Source organism: Pterocles gutturalis, unplaced genomic scaffold (assembly GCF_000699245.1).
Source record: "Pterocles gutturalis isolate BGI_N339 unplaced genomic scaffold, ASM69924v1 scaffold14279, whole genome shotgun sequence".
NCBI lineage: Eukaryota > Metazoa > Chordata > Aves > Pterocliformes > Pteroclidae > Pterocles > Pterocles gutturalis.
The window spans coordinates 29,564-45,601 of NW_010130873.1; the positions used below are offsets into that span (position 1 = coordinate 29,564).

Sequence of the window (16,038 nt, forward strand, 5' to 3'; positions counted from 1 at the left end):
TTCTGATCAGAGATGAACAAGGAGAATTTCTGCCTTATTAGAACAGTAAATTCTTTGCTTTCCCCTTTTCCTTGCCCCTAACTAACACAGCTGGGGACTCTGCATGGTTAGCTTTTAGGGTTGTTTTTTTTCCCCTCACCTACAGCTAAATATAATGCTCCACCTACAGCTAAATGTAATGCTCCTGTGTATAAAATTCAGCTTCGAACTCCCCCAAAACCTTGGAATTGTTCAGCTCTGGCTCTTCCTACTTCAACACACGCCACCACTCCATCTCCTGGACCAGGAGCTGAGCTGACCATGAACGGGACTGTATTGTGGGCCTGGATTCAGAATGATGCTGTAGCACCTTTTGTTTTTTCTAAGCAAGAGACCGAGCAGACAGCTGGGTGTGTATCAATTAATTCCAAAGCTGTGCGAGATCTCCACATGGCAGCTCACCAAAGCAGCCTGCAGCAGAAGAGAAAAAAGTGACAGTGGTGGAACAGGCAAGCATCATGAGCATCCCACCCAAAATGCTGGTTCCAGCTCTTCAAACGAATGGTCTTCATTAAACCTGAGCCTTCATCCCAATGCCTCTGCTCCCTCCAGAAGCTACAGCTCCCCTTAGCGTCCCTTTTCCTCCCCACACCCTCCTCCACGGCAGCAACGTGACTGGGGTGAGCCCGACTCCCACAGATGCTGAAACACCGGCTCATTGCAGAGGACAGCGTTGGGAAAGTGACTTCTGTCACACAGGTACGATCCGGAGGGTCAAGGGAGTGGCATGACCGCACACTGTGCAACAACGCAGTGGGAAAATAACCCCCCCACGAGTTCCCACAGGCAGGGCTGGCCCACGGACACAGCGGCACAACGCTGCACACATTTCATCAGGGAGCGAGAGGAGGAGCGCAGAGCTGATCTCAAGGTTGCTCTGACCCTGTAGCAGAGTTTGCAGTGCCCTGAGTACAGCCAGAAACCCGCAGGGCACTGTGCGCACACATCCAGCCCCGAGCAGGCATGCACTTCTGCGAGACTGGTGGTTTTTTTTCATTTTGCTCGGCCGCACGCCATGTGCTCCACGACCCGACCAGGAATGCGTACACAAGAGATCGGATTCCAGGCACGAACTCCCTGCTCAGCCCCCTGCTCCTGCAGAGGTTTCCGTCTGCTGCCCTCAAGTATCAGAACTTCCACAGTGCCAATTATGTGCAGGTTTTTTCCAGATCATGCTACTCGGTTCCAGCATGGATCAGGAGGCAACTTCCCCAAATATCTTGTCAAAATCCTAAAGCACAGATTTTCCTTCAGAGGAAGAGCTTTATTCATCAGTACAGAGGAGGCAGACTGCTGGAATGTTTGTGGCCCAGGCAGTCCAACTATTATGAGAGCTCCCATTTTTCTTGGCATCTTTTCATTAGATAAGAGCAGGTACGTCAGAAGGTTATTCACAAGAACATATCGATTACCGTCTGCTAAAGCCAGGTCAGGAATGTGACCCTGAGAAACAGCCAGTAGGTGTGATGGATTTGAACACAAATCTTCCATGGAAAAAAAAAAAAAAACCCAACTCATCAACAACACTTGAATATTCTTACCACTGCAAAAGCCAGGCAAGATCTTTTCTCTGCTGTGCCATCAGGAACCTGACAAGTGCACGTCGATCTCTGGTAGTTATCAGCCACGGCAGCTTCAGAGCAGAACACAGAAGGACCTTTTTCAATATGAAAAAAGGGCTGAGGATGTTCACCAGGTCTGTCTGCATGTGTTTTCACCACCCCTCCTGAGACGAGATGGGGAGACTGTGTGTTTTGACACAGAGCGTGGCAAATCCTCTGCTAAACCCTGCCTGCGCAGGAGGGACTGATGGCCCAGGAGGCTGGGACACCAGTAAAAATGACCATTATACACCCCTCCCGAGACGAGATGGGAAGACTGTGTTTTGACACAGAGCATGGCAAATCCTCTGCTAAACCCTGCCTGCGCAGGAGGGACTGATGGCCCAGGAGGCTGGGACACCAGTAAAAATGACCATTATAGAGCCTTGGAAAACCAGAGCTTTGATTTCTTACCCCTCGCATTTTGCCTTTGGGAGCAAGTAGAGTTGCAGGCATGGACTTTGCAAGGAAAAAAAGTGAAATTCCACTCACTGTTTCTTTTCGGCACCGACCAACAGATCTTTCAGTCCTCAGATGAGGTGGGAAGGAAGCAAAGCGGATCATTTATCAGCAAACTGCTGCATTCTGCTTTCAAAACACAAATCCTCCCTCCAACTCACATTCCTGGCAGACAGCTCCCGCAACCTCAAGCATCCCCTCCTAAAGCCACAGCCCTGCAGTGGCTGGCAACCCTTCAGCCTCTCCAGGCTTGGTTTTTTTTCCACGCGAGCTCATCTCCATCAGCTGTTTAAGCAGGGCTAAGTCGGGGGGGGGGGGGGGGATCAGTTGGTACCCCCCCCCACCTCAGTTCTGCCACAGTGCTGAAGGACAGCACAGTACATCTACTGCCCCAAGAAGTGTCACTAAAGGGGTCAGAAGCCCCCATGTGCTAAACACCAGCCCCAGGGCTTTAAAAATGAATCAGGCAAGGGGAGAAGGATCCAGGACGTCTTTTTCTAGTAGATCAACTCCTTCGACTTGCTAAAGGAAACCTGCACTAGAGCTGTCTCACACTCAGCTCCTCGGAGAGCAGCACAAAGCCTCCAGCTGGGACTCCCCCTCTTCCACGCTTTCCCCCTCCGCTGCTGAGGAAGCTCCTGGGGTTCACCCCAGGCAGGATCCCCCAGAGCAGAGCTTCACGATGCTATTCACTGACCCCAGTGGCTAAGAGGTCCTGCCCGAGGACTAGCCACAAATTCAGCTCACCTAGGTGTCCCCAGACCACACCGCACCCTTTTCATCAAACATCTGTTTGGTTGGCAAATGAGTTTCGCAGGAACGTCCGTCACGTTACCAAGCAGCACTGTCAATAGTGATCCAGGGAGAACTCACTGACGGAGCAGGAAAGGAGGTAAACTGGACGCACATCCGTGACAGACTGCCATGAGCCGGGGTGCCAAGGGCTCTAGGCAGAGTCAATAAAACCCGACACAGAGTCCTTCCCAATTAAAAGAAAGTTAAAACAAAAAAGACATAAATAAGTCGCTCTGAGATTGATCTGCCGCACTCCCATCCAAGAGCTGCACATCCACACACTAACGCTGCCCAGCAAGGCAGCTCTGCCGCCCAACCAGGGCCCATCAGGCCAGGCTGCGGTTTCCTTACCTGAAATTCGTGGTGTTTCTTTTCTTGACCGCTGTGCTTTACTCTGCTTCCTGGCAGGGCCTGGATTTCAGGGCAGCACGGCCACGCGCTGCAGAGGGGCTAGCACACTCTCCTGCAGGGGCGGCTGTGTTTCAGCAGCATCGATTCTCACAGCTGCCAGCTGCTTTGAACAGTCCCAAGAAGGGTCCCACACCCACCATCCCATACACAAGCTTTTACACCCCCTTTTATCAGTCCCACCAGACACACAAAGCCCTCCTGGTCACACACATGTCAGGTTCACTCTCCCCAGTCCCCTCTCCCATCCCCTGCCATGATACAGGTTGGAATTTCAGTCCACACTTTTCTCCAGGGAATCAAAGCAAGTCGCCTGGTCCCCGAGAGGCAACTTGAAACTGTCACTGGGGAAAAATGCCAACAGAAGCTCTTACAAGCTGGCCAGGCATGTAAGATTAAGTGGAGGCTGCTCAGGAAAGTAAACTCATTTAGAGATATTAAGCTGACCTTGTAGTGTTTAAGTATTTCCAGCAGCAACGTGTCTCGCCAGGAAGGGAGAAAACATCTAAGAAGTGGTCTATCTCCTGCTCCTCCTTCCCATTCTGGCCCCTGCTAGCCAACCCTGCGCCAAATGACGCAGAAGGTAAGTGTCTGCAGTTCAGCACTGTCCTTGGCTCTCAGTTCAGAGCCTGCCTGGTGACACGAAGCCTCGGCACCACAGATGCACTGGGTTCTCTTTCCATCAGAGACGGGAAGCCTGCCATCTCTTCCAGCAGGAGAGTGGGAACAGCGCAGGATCTCACCATGTGCTGGGCCCTTTTGACTGATTTTTCCCTGTGACCTGTCAAAACTCTCAAAAAGGGACACTGACCCAGGCAGAGAAGAGCTCCTCTTTCTTCCTGCCTCTCATCTGCCCTTCCTCGCCCAGGCTTCGTGCCTGCCACCTGCTTCCTGGGTATTGTATGTCCGGAGAGCTCCCATACGGCTCATTCAGGAAAGCGACTGCAGGAAGCCATAAGCAACCAGGTCACAGGCTTTTGGGAGGGGAGGAAAGGAAGAATTAAAAACGAGGTGGAGGAAGAATAAATGGACAAACTTGCATCACCAGACACCAGCTGTCAGGATCCAGGGATGATTAAATTATGTGTAACCGAGGATCCTTTGGGATCAAAGCATTTAATACCAGAGAGCTACACCTCGGGAAGGAATTCTTTGGAGACAGGACGGTCAGCGCTCCTTCCCTTCCCTGGAACCCAGCCGTACACAAACAATCCAATTAACACAAAGGTAAACAGTTTGGAGTCTGCTCTGCAGGACGTCAGAGCAGCAAGCAGAGAATTGCTGGGGGATTACAGAGCTCTGCTGTCACTAACAACCCTTTCTGCTTTATGAGATCAAGTGACAATTTTCTACCTGACTGCCCGACTCCCCTAGCTATGCTCATCACCTCTCGCTGCTGCAGTGGCCACAGCAATCCCCAGCAAACCCCAGAGCTTGCCTGGGACCACCGCCACCCCTTTAGAGTACGGCATCCCAGAAGGTACCTGTGCCACAGCCCTGCGGCTGCACCCCATCTCCTCCTTCCAGCTGCTGAAGGCTCTTCTGGGTCAGACTTTGAACCTGCAGCTAAACAGCAGGACTCCTTGCTGCAGGGTGGCACGGAGGCTCCGAGTTTATCTGTATTCATAGAAAAAAGTCTGAGGTCTGTTAAGTAGTAACACCCAATTTCTAACTCTAAAGTTCTTCAACCTCAGACCACTGGGATGATGGGAGAAAAAAAAATCCATTAGAGATGGATCTTTTTCTTGTTCTCAAGGTTTTTCTGCAGCATCTGTTATTGGCCACCACAAGAAGACAGAGGACTCTGGTTCTGATCCTACATAACCCGTTTGATGCTTTTGTCACCCCTGGAGTGGAAACCCACAGCTCTCCACTTTCTCCCTCAAACTCAACACCTAAACTAACCCACCCTGCTGAAAACTCTCAAATCAGCAAGGTGTGTTTTTTTCCCCTACCACTGAAATAAGTCTCAAAATTATTTTTGGGACAACCGTTCTGCTTGCTGGCAGCCTGGAACTCCCAGAAGTCAACTAGAGAGACTCAGAAACACTCCCCAAAAATCCCTGGTCTCACCTTCAGAATGTTGGGATTATTTTTTGTTTTGTTTTGCTTAAAGTTTCTAGGCTCAGTTCAAGAGGATTAGAGTCAGGAAGCTTTGCGTTCAAAGCCAGTGGCTCAGCCATTGTCTTGACTTCAAAGGATGTATCAGGGGATGTTTATCTTCTTCCCTCTGAACTTTCCTTCTGTTACCATACTCTTAACTCAAGCATCCTTGGAAGGTAGAACTAGAACTACACGCGCTAGTATAAATCAAAGGATTATTCATAAACACTGTGATATATAAATATTAGAATACTACAAATATAGAAGAAAATAGTAGGAAATACAAATATTTTCATGGCGTGACATTTTCAGTACATTTTTGCTTTCACCAAGTTAAAATAGCGTCAGTTGCCATCAAACCTCACTGTTCTATTGTGCTGCTCTCCAGTTAGCACCACACGGACTCTTAGCCGTGCAAAGCACAGCTCCTTAAAAGGATGCTTTGATGACTAAAGTCACAGAGCTCCCAGTTCATCACTTCTAAAGAAAAATGTTGATTCACGCTAGGAAAGGGACTGAGTCCCACAGGAGACAGGCTGCTGGGAAGCTGCGCTATATCCCCTGCCCTGATCTTTGGGCTCTCACCTTATTCCTAATCACTTGTCCCAGCACCAGTAAAACTCTTTCCTCCTTCCTCCAAAGTTTGCTTGAGAAAGAGTAAGACCAAGATTTCATTATTGCCAAGGAAATCCCACCAGGTCCCACTGTCCTCTCTCCCCTTCGCCCTGCCACTCGCCTGTCCCCCTCAGAGAGACCGTTCAGCTCCCTGAACCAGCACAAAGGTAATTTAAGAAGAAAACTGAGAAATTATTATGTGTGTCCTGACACTTTGGCATCCTCCACAAGGACAAAGCTGAAAGCAGCCAGGAAACCACTGAGTCCTTCGCAAAGAAAGCAAGACAACGGGCAAGGGCTCTGCCAGACAAGTTCTGAGCCAGGCTGCTTGAGCTTACTCCTGCCCTAGAAAATCCTGAGCCACAGCAGCACTGCAGAAAGTCACCTTCACCAGTCTTCTGAATTCACGTGCCAGAGAGGAGCTGAGGGGCTAAGGAGCCCTGCACTGTGCTGGGGAGGAGAACGATGCTCCTCCAGCTCAGCACAGATGTCCATGATGAGCAATAGTCAGTTCTCTGGTTTCTGCACGTTTGTGGATGGAGCTGAGCAAAACAGCAACACTGGTTTAAGGTGCTCTGCTGCCTTGCCCAGGTGGGGAATTGGTTTCTGTGCCGGGTCCTGCACTCAGAGCCTCTGTTTAGGGGAGAGCAAGAAAGAAACTTTTATTTGGAGATACTGGAGATGTGGGAGGATGAAGGGAAATCTCTCCAACACTAGTCACTTGAAATCAGAAATCAAGGCTGAAGAGCTTGAAACTTTGGCAGTTTACAAGCTGATCCAACAAACCAGCCAAGCACGCCCACAGCAGAGAGACTGAGTCCGCACATAAACAACCAATACCTCAAATATCAACATCCGCTCCTGGGACAGATCTCGCTGGCTGTGTTCACTTCACCCATGGGAAGGCTCCAGCACCATCGTGAAGGCAGGGGAAGATGGAGGTGGGCAGTCACACAGGCTGAGGCACTGCAAAAGCCAGCAGGGACGCGAAGCCTGGGAGATTCCACTGTCTCCATTTCATCCTTTTGCTGGAAAATTACCCCCCTCCCCAACCTGGAGACAGTCAGCTCAGGACTGTCTTGGGCAAAAAGAGATGGTGGAAATGGTGAAAAAGACGTCAAAGCGGGCAAAGGAGAAAAGCAGGGCACATGTGGTGAGGAGCCCAGATCCAGCCAAACTGCTAACCTCTGCAGGTGTCCACAACACACCAGCATTGATGGTCAAGCAGCAGAATAAACAACAAGAGCACTGACACTGCAGGAGTACAAACAGCTGCCACCATTAGTACCGAGAAACCCCACTGTTCCCGCTTCCCTTGTCAGCTCTGCTACAGGCAAAAAAGGAACTGAACCAAAAATGTCTCTTTGATGTCAGAAGCAGAAAGTCCCTACTGAAAGCGCTTACGTGGGGGAACCGCAGCCTGCCCTTCCCCTCTTCCGAAGGGTCAGCCAAGCACCTCCCAGCCCGCAGCGGTGCCAGTGGGGCGGGCAGACCACAGATGCTTGGCCAGCAAACAGAGCGTGGTGGAGGCTGGGCACACAGGCAGGATACAGATGAGCCGAGACCCAGTAAGAACTGATGTGCCTCTAACCCAAGCGCGGGAGTAGCGAGGAGGAGGGGAAGACGTCAGGGTGGTGGCACCAAGGAAGGGTCACAGGGAACAGGCAGGTGGGAGACAGCACATCAAAATTTGCTCCGGAAGAACAGAACCTGCTGCATTGAGCTGCTGACAAGCTAGGTCCTGGACTGAGCTGCTTCCTCAGCAGGCAATGGATATCACCATCTCCCAGAGTCACTCCCGTTTTGTTGACATCTCTCTTGGGATATAAGCTCCTCCAACAACTGCAGAAGTCAGGACAACTGGCTCGAACAAGAGGCCTCATGCTACATCCCCATAAATTACATTTAGGCTGCTAACCTGGGACAAAAGGCCTCTCCAAACCAGCAGGTGCCTGCTGCAGCACCCCCCGGCTGGTTTCTCACCCTGGGCAGAGGCTGAGTTGGCTGCGCTTTCTCTGCCAGCACCGCTTTCATCTGAAAGCCAGGAGGCACGGGGCTATCAGAGCAGGCAGGAAGGCAGTGCTCACCTGGCTGCTCTTGCAGAGACAGTTCTGAGGAACTCTGAGCTTCCACCCTCCTACAAAAGCTCTTGCATCAAAGTTTCCCTTCCTCCTCCTCCTCCAGCACCAGCCCTGCAGGTGCCAGGCAGAGCCTCTCTTCCCATCCCTGCATCTCTAAATTTGCCTGGTTGCTGAGCACGTCTATTCTCGGCAGCTAAAAGCAGGCGAGATGAGGGAAGCGAAGCGCACGCATCAGCCGCGTCGTGAACGATGCCAGTGCCAAGTTCTTCTCTGCTATAGCCAGTTCAGAGAGAGAACGTGTCTGATGCAGTACTCCAAGCCAAGTAATACCATTTGTTAAAGAAATCAGGAAAAAGTTCTTTCCATGTGAAACATCCAGGCACTTCTCAATTATCTGGGGACACAGGGAGAAGCAGAAATAGCCAAATTATAACAGAACAAACTCCTTAATACAAAAAAAATGGGTCAACAAAGGGATCAAATCACACGAGCAACATCAGGACAGGAAAGTAGTATTATTTTGGGACACCTAAACTGAGGATTGACATGGTACAGCAAAGCAAACTAGTCACCTTGGTCCCAACGCAAGTCCTGCTAGCCCGGAGCAGGTCTGGGAGAGCCTGGAAAAGCTTTCCACTCGGGGCTGCAGCATCTGCGATACAGCTAATCCTCAGCCAGTCCGGGAGGATTGAGGGTTGACAGCAGGGCTTGTCTCCACAGCAGGGAAAGGGAGGGAGGATGCTGTGCATATGCTGTCCACTCCCCCAGTAAAGCTAAGAGTAAAGGGACACAAATAAATAAATCAGTTTTCATATACATCCGATCATAGCCATCATCTGGGACTGGGTTTCCGAAGAAGTTAAGGGCAGCAACCCAGAAGGGTGTTATCGGGTCAGGAAAGCCGGTTATATCCATCACATCTTATCTCTTACATAATGAAAAATAAAAACAGTCCCTCCCTCTTGAGAGGCTTAATCCTGTAGACAGGATTAAAGTCAATGGGCTACCCTGGAGAGAACAATCCAGCGTTTGCTGGGTGATAGCTGAGATCATATCAGCAAGCGGATCGTAGGGCTTGAAGAGGAATTAGAGGGGAGCACAGGCAGCCTGAAGGTAGAAGAGTATTTTCTGCTTTTAGCTTCCCTAGTAATGCATGGTGGCATTTCAGGGAAAGCAGCTCCCGTTTTCATGCCTTGTTAATCTTAATGGTACAATCGGAGTGAAGCCAGGCCCAGCTCTGGTTCTGGCTTCTCTCAGTTCCCACTGACCGTTAATCCCAGGCAAATGCCTTTGATTGTCTTTGCAGCTCACCTCTTAGGCACCCCAAAACTTGACACCCAGGGTCAGAAGACACTTTGGAAAACGCTGGCTGCAGCCAGACTAACCTGGGTCAGAGAGCAGGCATTCCTCCCAAGTCATTTGGCAGCACATCCCACACCCTGGCGACTGCCTCAGCCCTCGTGCTTGTCATTTTTTCTACTGTCACCTTGTGGTGGCCACAAACTCCTGCACCTTGTTCCTGTCAGCTTGTAGGACTCTACCAGCCTCGCCCAACACAACTGAGAACAAACAGGCTTCTGCTAAGAAGCAGCTTCTCCGCAGCACCTTCCCACAGAATATCTGTAGCACAAATAGTTGTTTTGTGTTGGCCTAAACGGCGGCAGGAGGGCTGCGTGGGTCAGGCACAGCTTTGCTCTGGAAGAGGAGTGCCCTCTGCTGAGAGAACAGTCCTACAACAAGCAACACATCTCCAGTTCCCTTCACGCAGTGAGCACATTGCCTCGTGGATCTGGGACACAACCCGGGACAGATCACAACCCAAACACCAGGCACGTGGATGCAGTCCATTTAATAGAGGCAAACAGAGGGGCCACAACAGCGAGACGAGACAGACTGAGGCATGTCAGGTGGGCAGGAATGAAAACAACAGGCAGGAGAATGTGTTGACAGATCTAAGACTGAAGAACTGTAGGTGCCATGTCTCTCCAACGCACAGAGCCACCTCTTTCTCCATGCTGGACAAAGTTCTGAGGTCTCATCTGTGGTGGCCAGAAGAAGGGAGGCTGGAGAGAGGTATCTAGAGCTGGAGGAGCTGCCCTCAGCATGCTCAGCGCTCTCAAACAGGAGCACAGTGCCCACCTGCAAGGAAAGGAGCAGCCACCCCAGCTGCTCCGTGCTGCAGAGAGGAACCCCAGTGCAGAGTTTCAGGGCCAAGCCCCAGACCGAGGAATGCCACAGCTGCCTCAGTGCAACTCACCAGTCCAGCCTCTCCTGCCCAAAAAGCTAGGGAGCTCCACCAGCAAAGATGAGCTCCAGGGCAGCCTGAATGTCCCCTCCAGTGGCTTGCAGGGCCCGAAGACTCAGTTCATCATCATGTATGCCCATGTCTCGCAGCTGCTGAAGCTGTGGTTGCCACTGGCTCTGCAGACAGGAAACAAAAGCAGCGAAGGGTAGGCACAAGAGTCCAAGAAGAAGCAAACCAGCTTTCTCCACAGCTCGCTCTTCCACACTGGATTCTCCCACCTCTCTGTGGCTCACAAGTACAACACTAAGTGCACAGACAGATCTCGAAAGCTCAAAGTCTTGCTGCAAACTCCCCAAATCTACCAGCCCACCCCTCCCACTTCCACCCAGTACTTTTGCATCCATCTATCACCCCTCCTGCAAGCGCCACTTCTCCAGTGATGCCCCTTTCAGCTTCATCTCCTGCCGCAGGAGGCGGCTGGAAGAACCACCTCCACCCCGCAGCACCTGGTGCAATACGGGGCTTTCGGGGGCTCCCAAAGGCAGAGGCTGCGACACTGACCTGCAGGCTGGGCTGCCCTGAGGCCTGCAGGGCATGCTGCAAGGCCTGGCTGAAGAGGTCGTTGGTGATGGGTGTTCCCGACTGGACACTAGATGACATCGGGGAGGTCCCTGAGGAGTGACCCTAGGAGGAAAGAAGTCACATACGGATCAGGAGAATGCTTGTCACAGGAACCAGAACCAGCACGGGGCAATGCCTGCTGCACCCCCACGATCATCCCTCCCCAAGCCCATACACAGGAGATCCCAGCCATAAAAAATAAACCAGCAATAACTCCCAGACCTGAGCAGGGCTTGCGCACGGTCAAGCGTTGGTTTTATGGCCCAGGAGGATCTTCCTGTGCTGCCATCATACCTGGGTGCCCGGGGTGGGCGTGTGGGAGCTGCTCTCGGGGGTGCTCGCCAGTGCCAGCGCTGTTGCCAGCTCGCTCTGGGTGATCGGCCGGGGTCCAGCAGCCCCGGTGTAGCCAAGGGAAGCTGGGCGGGAACCAGAAGTGCTGCTGGATGGTGTAGATCTTGTGCTCTGCATGGAGGAAAAAAAACCTTTCTGATGTTGGTGCCCATGTCCCAGTAAAATCTGTCTCGTGCTCATCCCTGGAGATCCCTTTCCTACAATATTTGAAACTCAAGTGCAGAGCTTTTAAAAAAATAAACACAAAGGAATCACATCTGCTTTCTTCCACAAACCCAGCTTTTTAAGAAGCTGCAGAAACTGGCAGTAAACCTTTTAATATATCATCCATCAGCTTAAAAACAAAGTGTTATTGGCGTATAACAAAACAATTAACTGTTGACAGACACTTTTGCCTAACATGTAATTCCTATTTACAAAATACCTCGCTCTTTGGAGAGGAACACCTCCCTATATTACAGAAGGCCAGGGACCAACACTCCGGTGCTTCTCAGCCATGCTCATCTGTGCACAACTCTGGCCCTGCATCAGTTGGACTAGGAAGGTGTTTGCTCTGAGAACAAGTGCTGTTGCAAGCCGTGCTTCTGCGTTCTTCTGTTGTGACCCTACCTCAGCACTCAAGGCAGTCCTAAGATGAACATCATCCAAGGATGCTACCATCAATAAATTTGTCTCCACAATACCCCTAGAAGCCAGAGCTGCTCACATTGTTCTTGAAATAGAGAGAAAACTTTTTGAGTCTTTAAGGGCTGTGAGTTAAACCCATAGTAGAAGTCCAAAACAGCCGTTCCACCCAACCCAGCCGCCTACCTGGTGGAAGTCATCTTCATCATCAGAGAGACCTTCAAACAGAAAGCCACCTGCAACACAAGGGAGAAGCAACATGCAGAAAACTGTGTGCTGGCAGGAATGAGGCAGCAGACAAGAATGCTGTGGAGTCTTTGGCCATGCAGCCAGGCCTGGCCCCAGCTAACGGACCGGTGAGGACAGAGGCCTCGGCACCAAGTCCATGTGCAGCAAGTCAGTGGAAAACAGGTCAGGTCCATCATTTGCACAAAACAGAGGCCGCAGCACTCCGCTACCAACAGCCATCAGACAGGCTTGGTTGGGAGAGGCGTTGAGGCTGAAGTGGAGCAGATGAGCCTCCCACAGAACAAAAATCTATCAAATCACAGTGACTGTTCCTAGCTCAAGAACCCAAACCTCTTTTCCTTCCAGCCTGGAGATGATGGTCAGTACAGCACAGATTTGTCTGCAAATCCTGCAGCACATCATCTCTGCAGGTTCCCCACTCGTCTGTGTGGCTGAACGTACCTGGCATGTCCCGGTAGGAGCCAGAGGCCATGCCTCGGGAGGAGGTCTCCGGGGCTGGGAGCGGGGTGCTGCCAGCCACCGAGTGCAGCACAAGCACAATGGCATTCACCAGCGCGGGGTGCGCTGGGATCAGCCTGGAGAGAAAGAGTGGAAGAACAAATCACGTACACAGGGAAACTAAGAAATCAGCAGCTTGACGCCGGCAAAGAACTTATGCCAGGGATGGCAGAGCCATCCTCGCTGGATGTGCCACCGCCACCTCAGATACTGCCTTTGGCCGTCCAGCAGCAGAGAGCTCCCCACCTTGTTCCACACAGCCAAAGCAGCGAGGCTCCTTCTTGATCCCATGCCGACCCTCCCACTGGATACATCTCCCGTATGCTTTCACAGGAGCAACACTTTGCTGTGAGCAACCAGATCTGGATGTGAACCCAGAATCCAAAAGCAATGATGGCCCTGTCTCCTACTAAATATCCTTTGTTTAATCCAACAGTGGAGAGAGGTGCACATGAAAAGCATCATCTCCCTCTTCCCTGCTGCTGGGGAAGGAGAGTCCTATCCTGACCCTCCAGCTTGGCAGGCAGGAGCAGAATGAACTCTGCCACCCAGGGAGAAGTGGTCTCATACAACAGTGCAACAAAGACATTGCTTAGTCACTGCACCAGCTTCGTGAACTTACGTGTCCAGCATGTTGGGGTCCGCAAACACCGAAAAGAGATCCTTGTCCTGCAGGACTCCTGGGAGGGACCAGGAAACACGACAAGTAAAAGACAGGATACAAGAAACAGGAGCCGGTCAAACAAGAGCCATGGGAAAAACCAAAAGAATTAATTGTTTTCCAGGAACTGAGTCACTAGCAGACACCATAAATACTCTATTATTGTTTTCTCAGAAGCCTTTTACGTCTTCTTGGAGAGACTCTCAACCACAGCCACGCACCCAAGGGATGGGGCTCTCCCAGCAGATCCCACGGGTTGTGCTCCACGGTAAGGGCAGGATCAAATGTGGCACCCAGCTCACTCCAGCCAGGTTGCGACTGCAGCCCAAGTCCCACCTGCCTCATAGCAATGTGCCAAAAAAGGCTACTAGTTTCCTGAGCCAAAACAGGCACACTAGATTTAACAAACGTTTTTGTAACACTTGGCAGCAGGGAAAAAACACCCACCCCCTGCTCTCCTTCAGGCTCCATGTTCCCCAATCCCTTTGGAGCCAACGCCATCCCCAAACATCACCAACAGAGCCCAACTCTGACACCTGAGCAGGCACTGACTCTTATGCTCCACAACGGGACTTTTTTTTCCTGGAAAAAGGGGAACCCTCCCTTGCCCACATCAGCAGACTAGCTTTATTTGGATTTCCTCAAATCCTCAGGGTCACATCTGGACTCACCCAAAGCAACAGGGTCGCTGCTGAGGCCAGGAGTAGCTACAATGATCTGATCCAGTGACTCCTTGTTCCCCAGCATTTTGAAGACCTACGAGACAAATGGGAGCAGATCAGCTGCGTCGCACAACGAGGCTCCACTCAAGGACTCTCTTCACAGAGAGGACACAGACAAAAGACGCCCAGATGGCAAAGTACGAAGCCCCACTCACCGCATCTCTGTAGGCAGGGCTGTTGTGCAGGGCAGTGTGAAGGACCCGGAACTCCCGTACTGCTGCCACTTTATCCACAGGCTCTGAGGGAGGAAAAACAACAGAACAAAACATGGTTCTCCTCCAACAGTTTTACAAGCCATTTCACACGTCACTGGGACTTTCACGCTGCAAAAGCGGTGGTGATTCTTTAACTGCCCTGGATTCACCTGACCAAGAGAGGAGGGGTACAGACTCATGATTGCGAATGTCTCAGTACCACAGTGCACTCTCAGCTTCCAGACATATAAAAATATACAGATCCATACAGCTCCTTTTGTACGTGTGGGAGGATGTAAGTAACAACTCTAAACTAACCCGTCTCACGGTACAGAGTAGGAACACACCCAATCCTGCTCATCCCTCAAACTGAGCAACCACTCCCTTTGTTCCCAATTCTCTGGCAACACCCTAAACTTAACCCTAGCCAATTAAGGAAGAGATATTCACTCTCCACATTACACAGCTCATTCCTTAGCTCTCCCATCAGCAAGAAAACATAACACCCATTCGCTGCTGTTAGAGGTGGAGAGTTCCCACACAAACATATCGATCGATTCCTCCTGCAAACCCCACATCAGCCCCCCAGAAAAAAAAAAAAATCTCAAGAAAGCTGGTCCAGAGTCACAAGGGACCCACACCAAACCCATCCTGAGGAGATCTAAGCAGTAACTGACACTGTCTCCTCCTCACCTGGTTTCTGATCAGGCTCAGGCCAGGACTTGCGCAGGACGTGAACAGTGGAGCCAGACTGGATGCCATAAAAATCAAGCGTCTGGTCATCCCTCAGCTTGCGGCCACAGTAGATCAGATCTGGGAGAAAGAAACCTCTCAAAATAAACATCTACAGCACACTCAGAAAGGCCTGGGGCCTTTGCGTGAGGACGGCCCAGGGGTTATTGCTCCACGCACGCAGCTGCTTCATCTGGTCAGCAGCACAGGGACCCCGTAACAGTGAAGCTACAGAGCCAAGATTGAGGGAGGAAACCATGGAGCTGAGATTCACAGAATGTGACTGCCACCTGCTTTAGAAGGGCCAGCCTCTCTCACAGTTCTCATAAAAGATCTCACACGGACACATTGGTAGGAGCAAGTCAAAAGACTTCTTAGCAAGGGCACCAACACTGCAGGAGCACTGATCCCGAGCAAACATGGAACAAACCATCCAAATCACAAGGTAAAAAGACAGTGGCAGCACAGCAGTCTCTGGAGCAAGCTTTGAGCCCCCACACCGTGCGACCTGGTTGTGCCAAGCCCCCCCAGCCCAACACCACTAACGGCAGGATGCTTGTGCCCCAACCACGAGGAGGAGAGAAGAGGGTGGCCCCAAGTAGCAGGGCTCTGACACAACCCACACAGACACCTACCGATGAGCTCAGGGTCTGGCACAGACTCCTGCAGTTTGCCGGTGATGAGCTGCTTGAGGTACGAGATGCTGCACCCACCGAGCGGGCATTCTCCCAGCTCTGTCTCCGGCAAACGTAAGATGGATTTGGGAGCCAGCGGCTGATCTGCCAGCTTCACCGCGATGTGCCACTCCGGCAGAGACATCCCGGCCTTCTCGCTGAACAGAGCCAACCCAACCTAACACCCGCAAAGCTCTGGAAAGGGAAGAAAACAAACCAAAGTTAGCTTCTCCCCCAGCCAGGCAAATCAAACCTCATCAACTCATGGTGCAGACCTTCGGTGGGGAGCGCTCGGGAAGCTAACAGGAAGCCTGAGCAGCACACAGCCATGCTTTCAGCTTCCTACCCCAGCCTTAAGCCACCGCT

At 51.5% G+C, this 16,038-nt stretch overlaps 1 protein-coding gene across 1 annotated transcript; it reads right to left on the reverse strand.

The window, feature by feature from the left end:
* Positions 1–10,370: 10,370 nt before the first annotated feature.
* UBL7 (ubiquitin-like 7) lies at positions 10,371–15,843 on the reverse strand. The gene is made up of 10 exons (XM_010080395.1): positions 15,634–15,843; positions 14,960–15,079; positions 14,228–14,310; positions 14,022–14,106; positions 13,312–13,369; positions 12,633–12,766; positions 12,129–12,178; positions 11,262–11,429; positions 10,908–11,030; positions 10,371–10,522 (listed from the first exon to the last, which is right to left on the reverse strand). Exons 1-10 carry the CDS (start codon positions 15,815–15,817, stop codon positions 10,385–10,387), a joined length of 1,143 nt encoding a protein of 380 aa, XP_010078697.1. The 5' UTR covers positions 15,818–15,843; the 3' UTR covers positions 10,371–10,384.
* Between the last annotated feature and the right edge of the window lie 195 nt (positions 15,844–16,038).

Coding starts and splice junctions, on each gene's coding strand:
- UBL7 (XM_010080395.1), bottom strand. CDS start 15,817: ATGTCTCTGCCGGAGTGGCACATCGCGGTGAAGCTGGCAGATCAGCCG. Junction 12,179..12,632: donor CTCCTACCGGGACATGCCAG/GTACGTTCAGCC, acceptor CTTGTGTTGCAG/GTGGCTTTCTGTTTGAAGGT. Junction 10,523..10,907: donor CAGGGCAGCCCAGCCTGCAG/GTCAGTGTCGCA, acceptor TCCTGTCTGCAG/AGCCAGTGGCAACCACAGCT.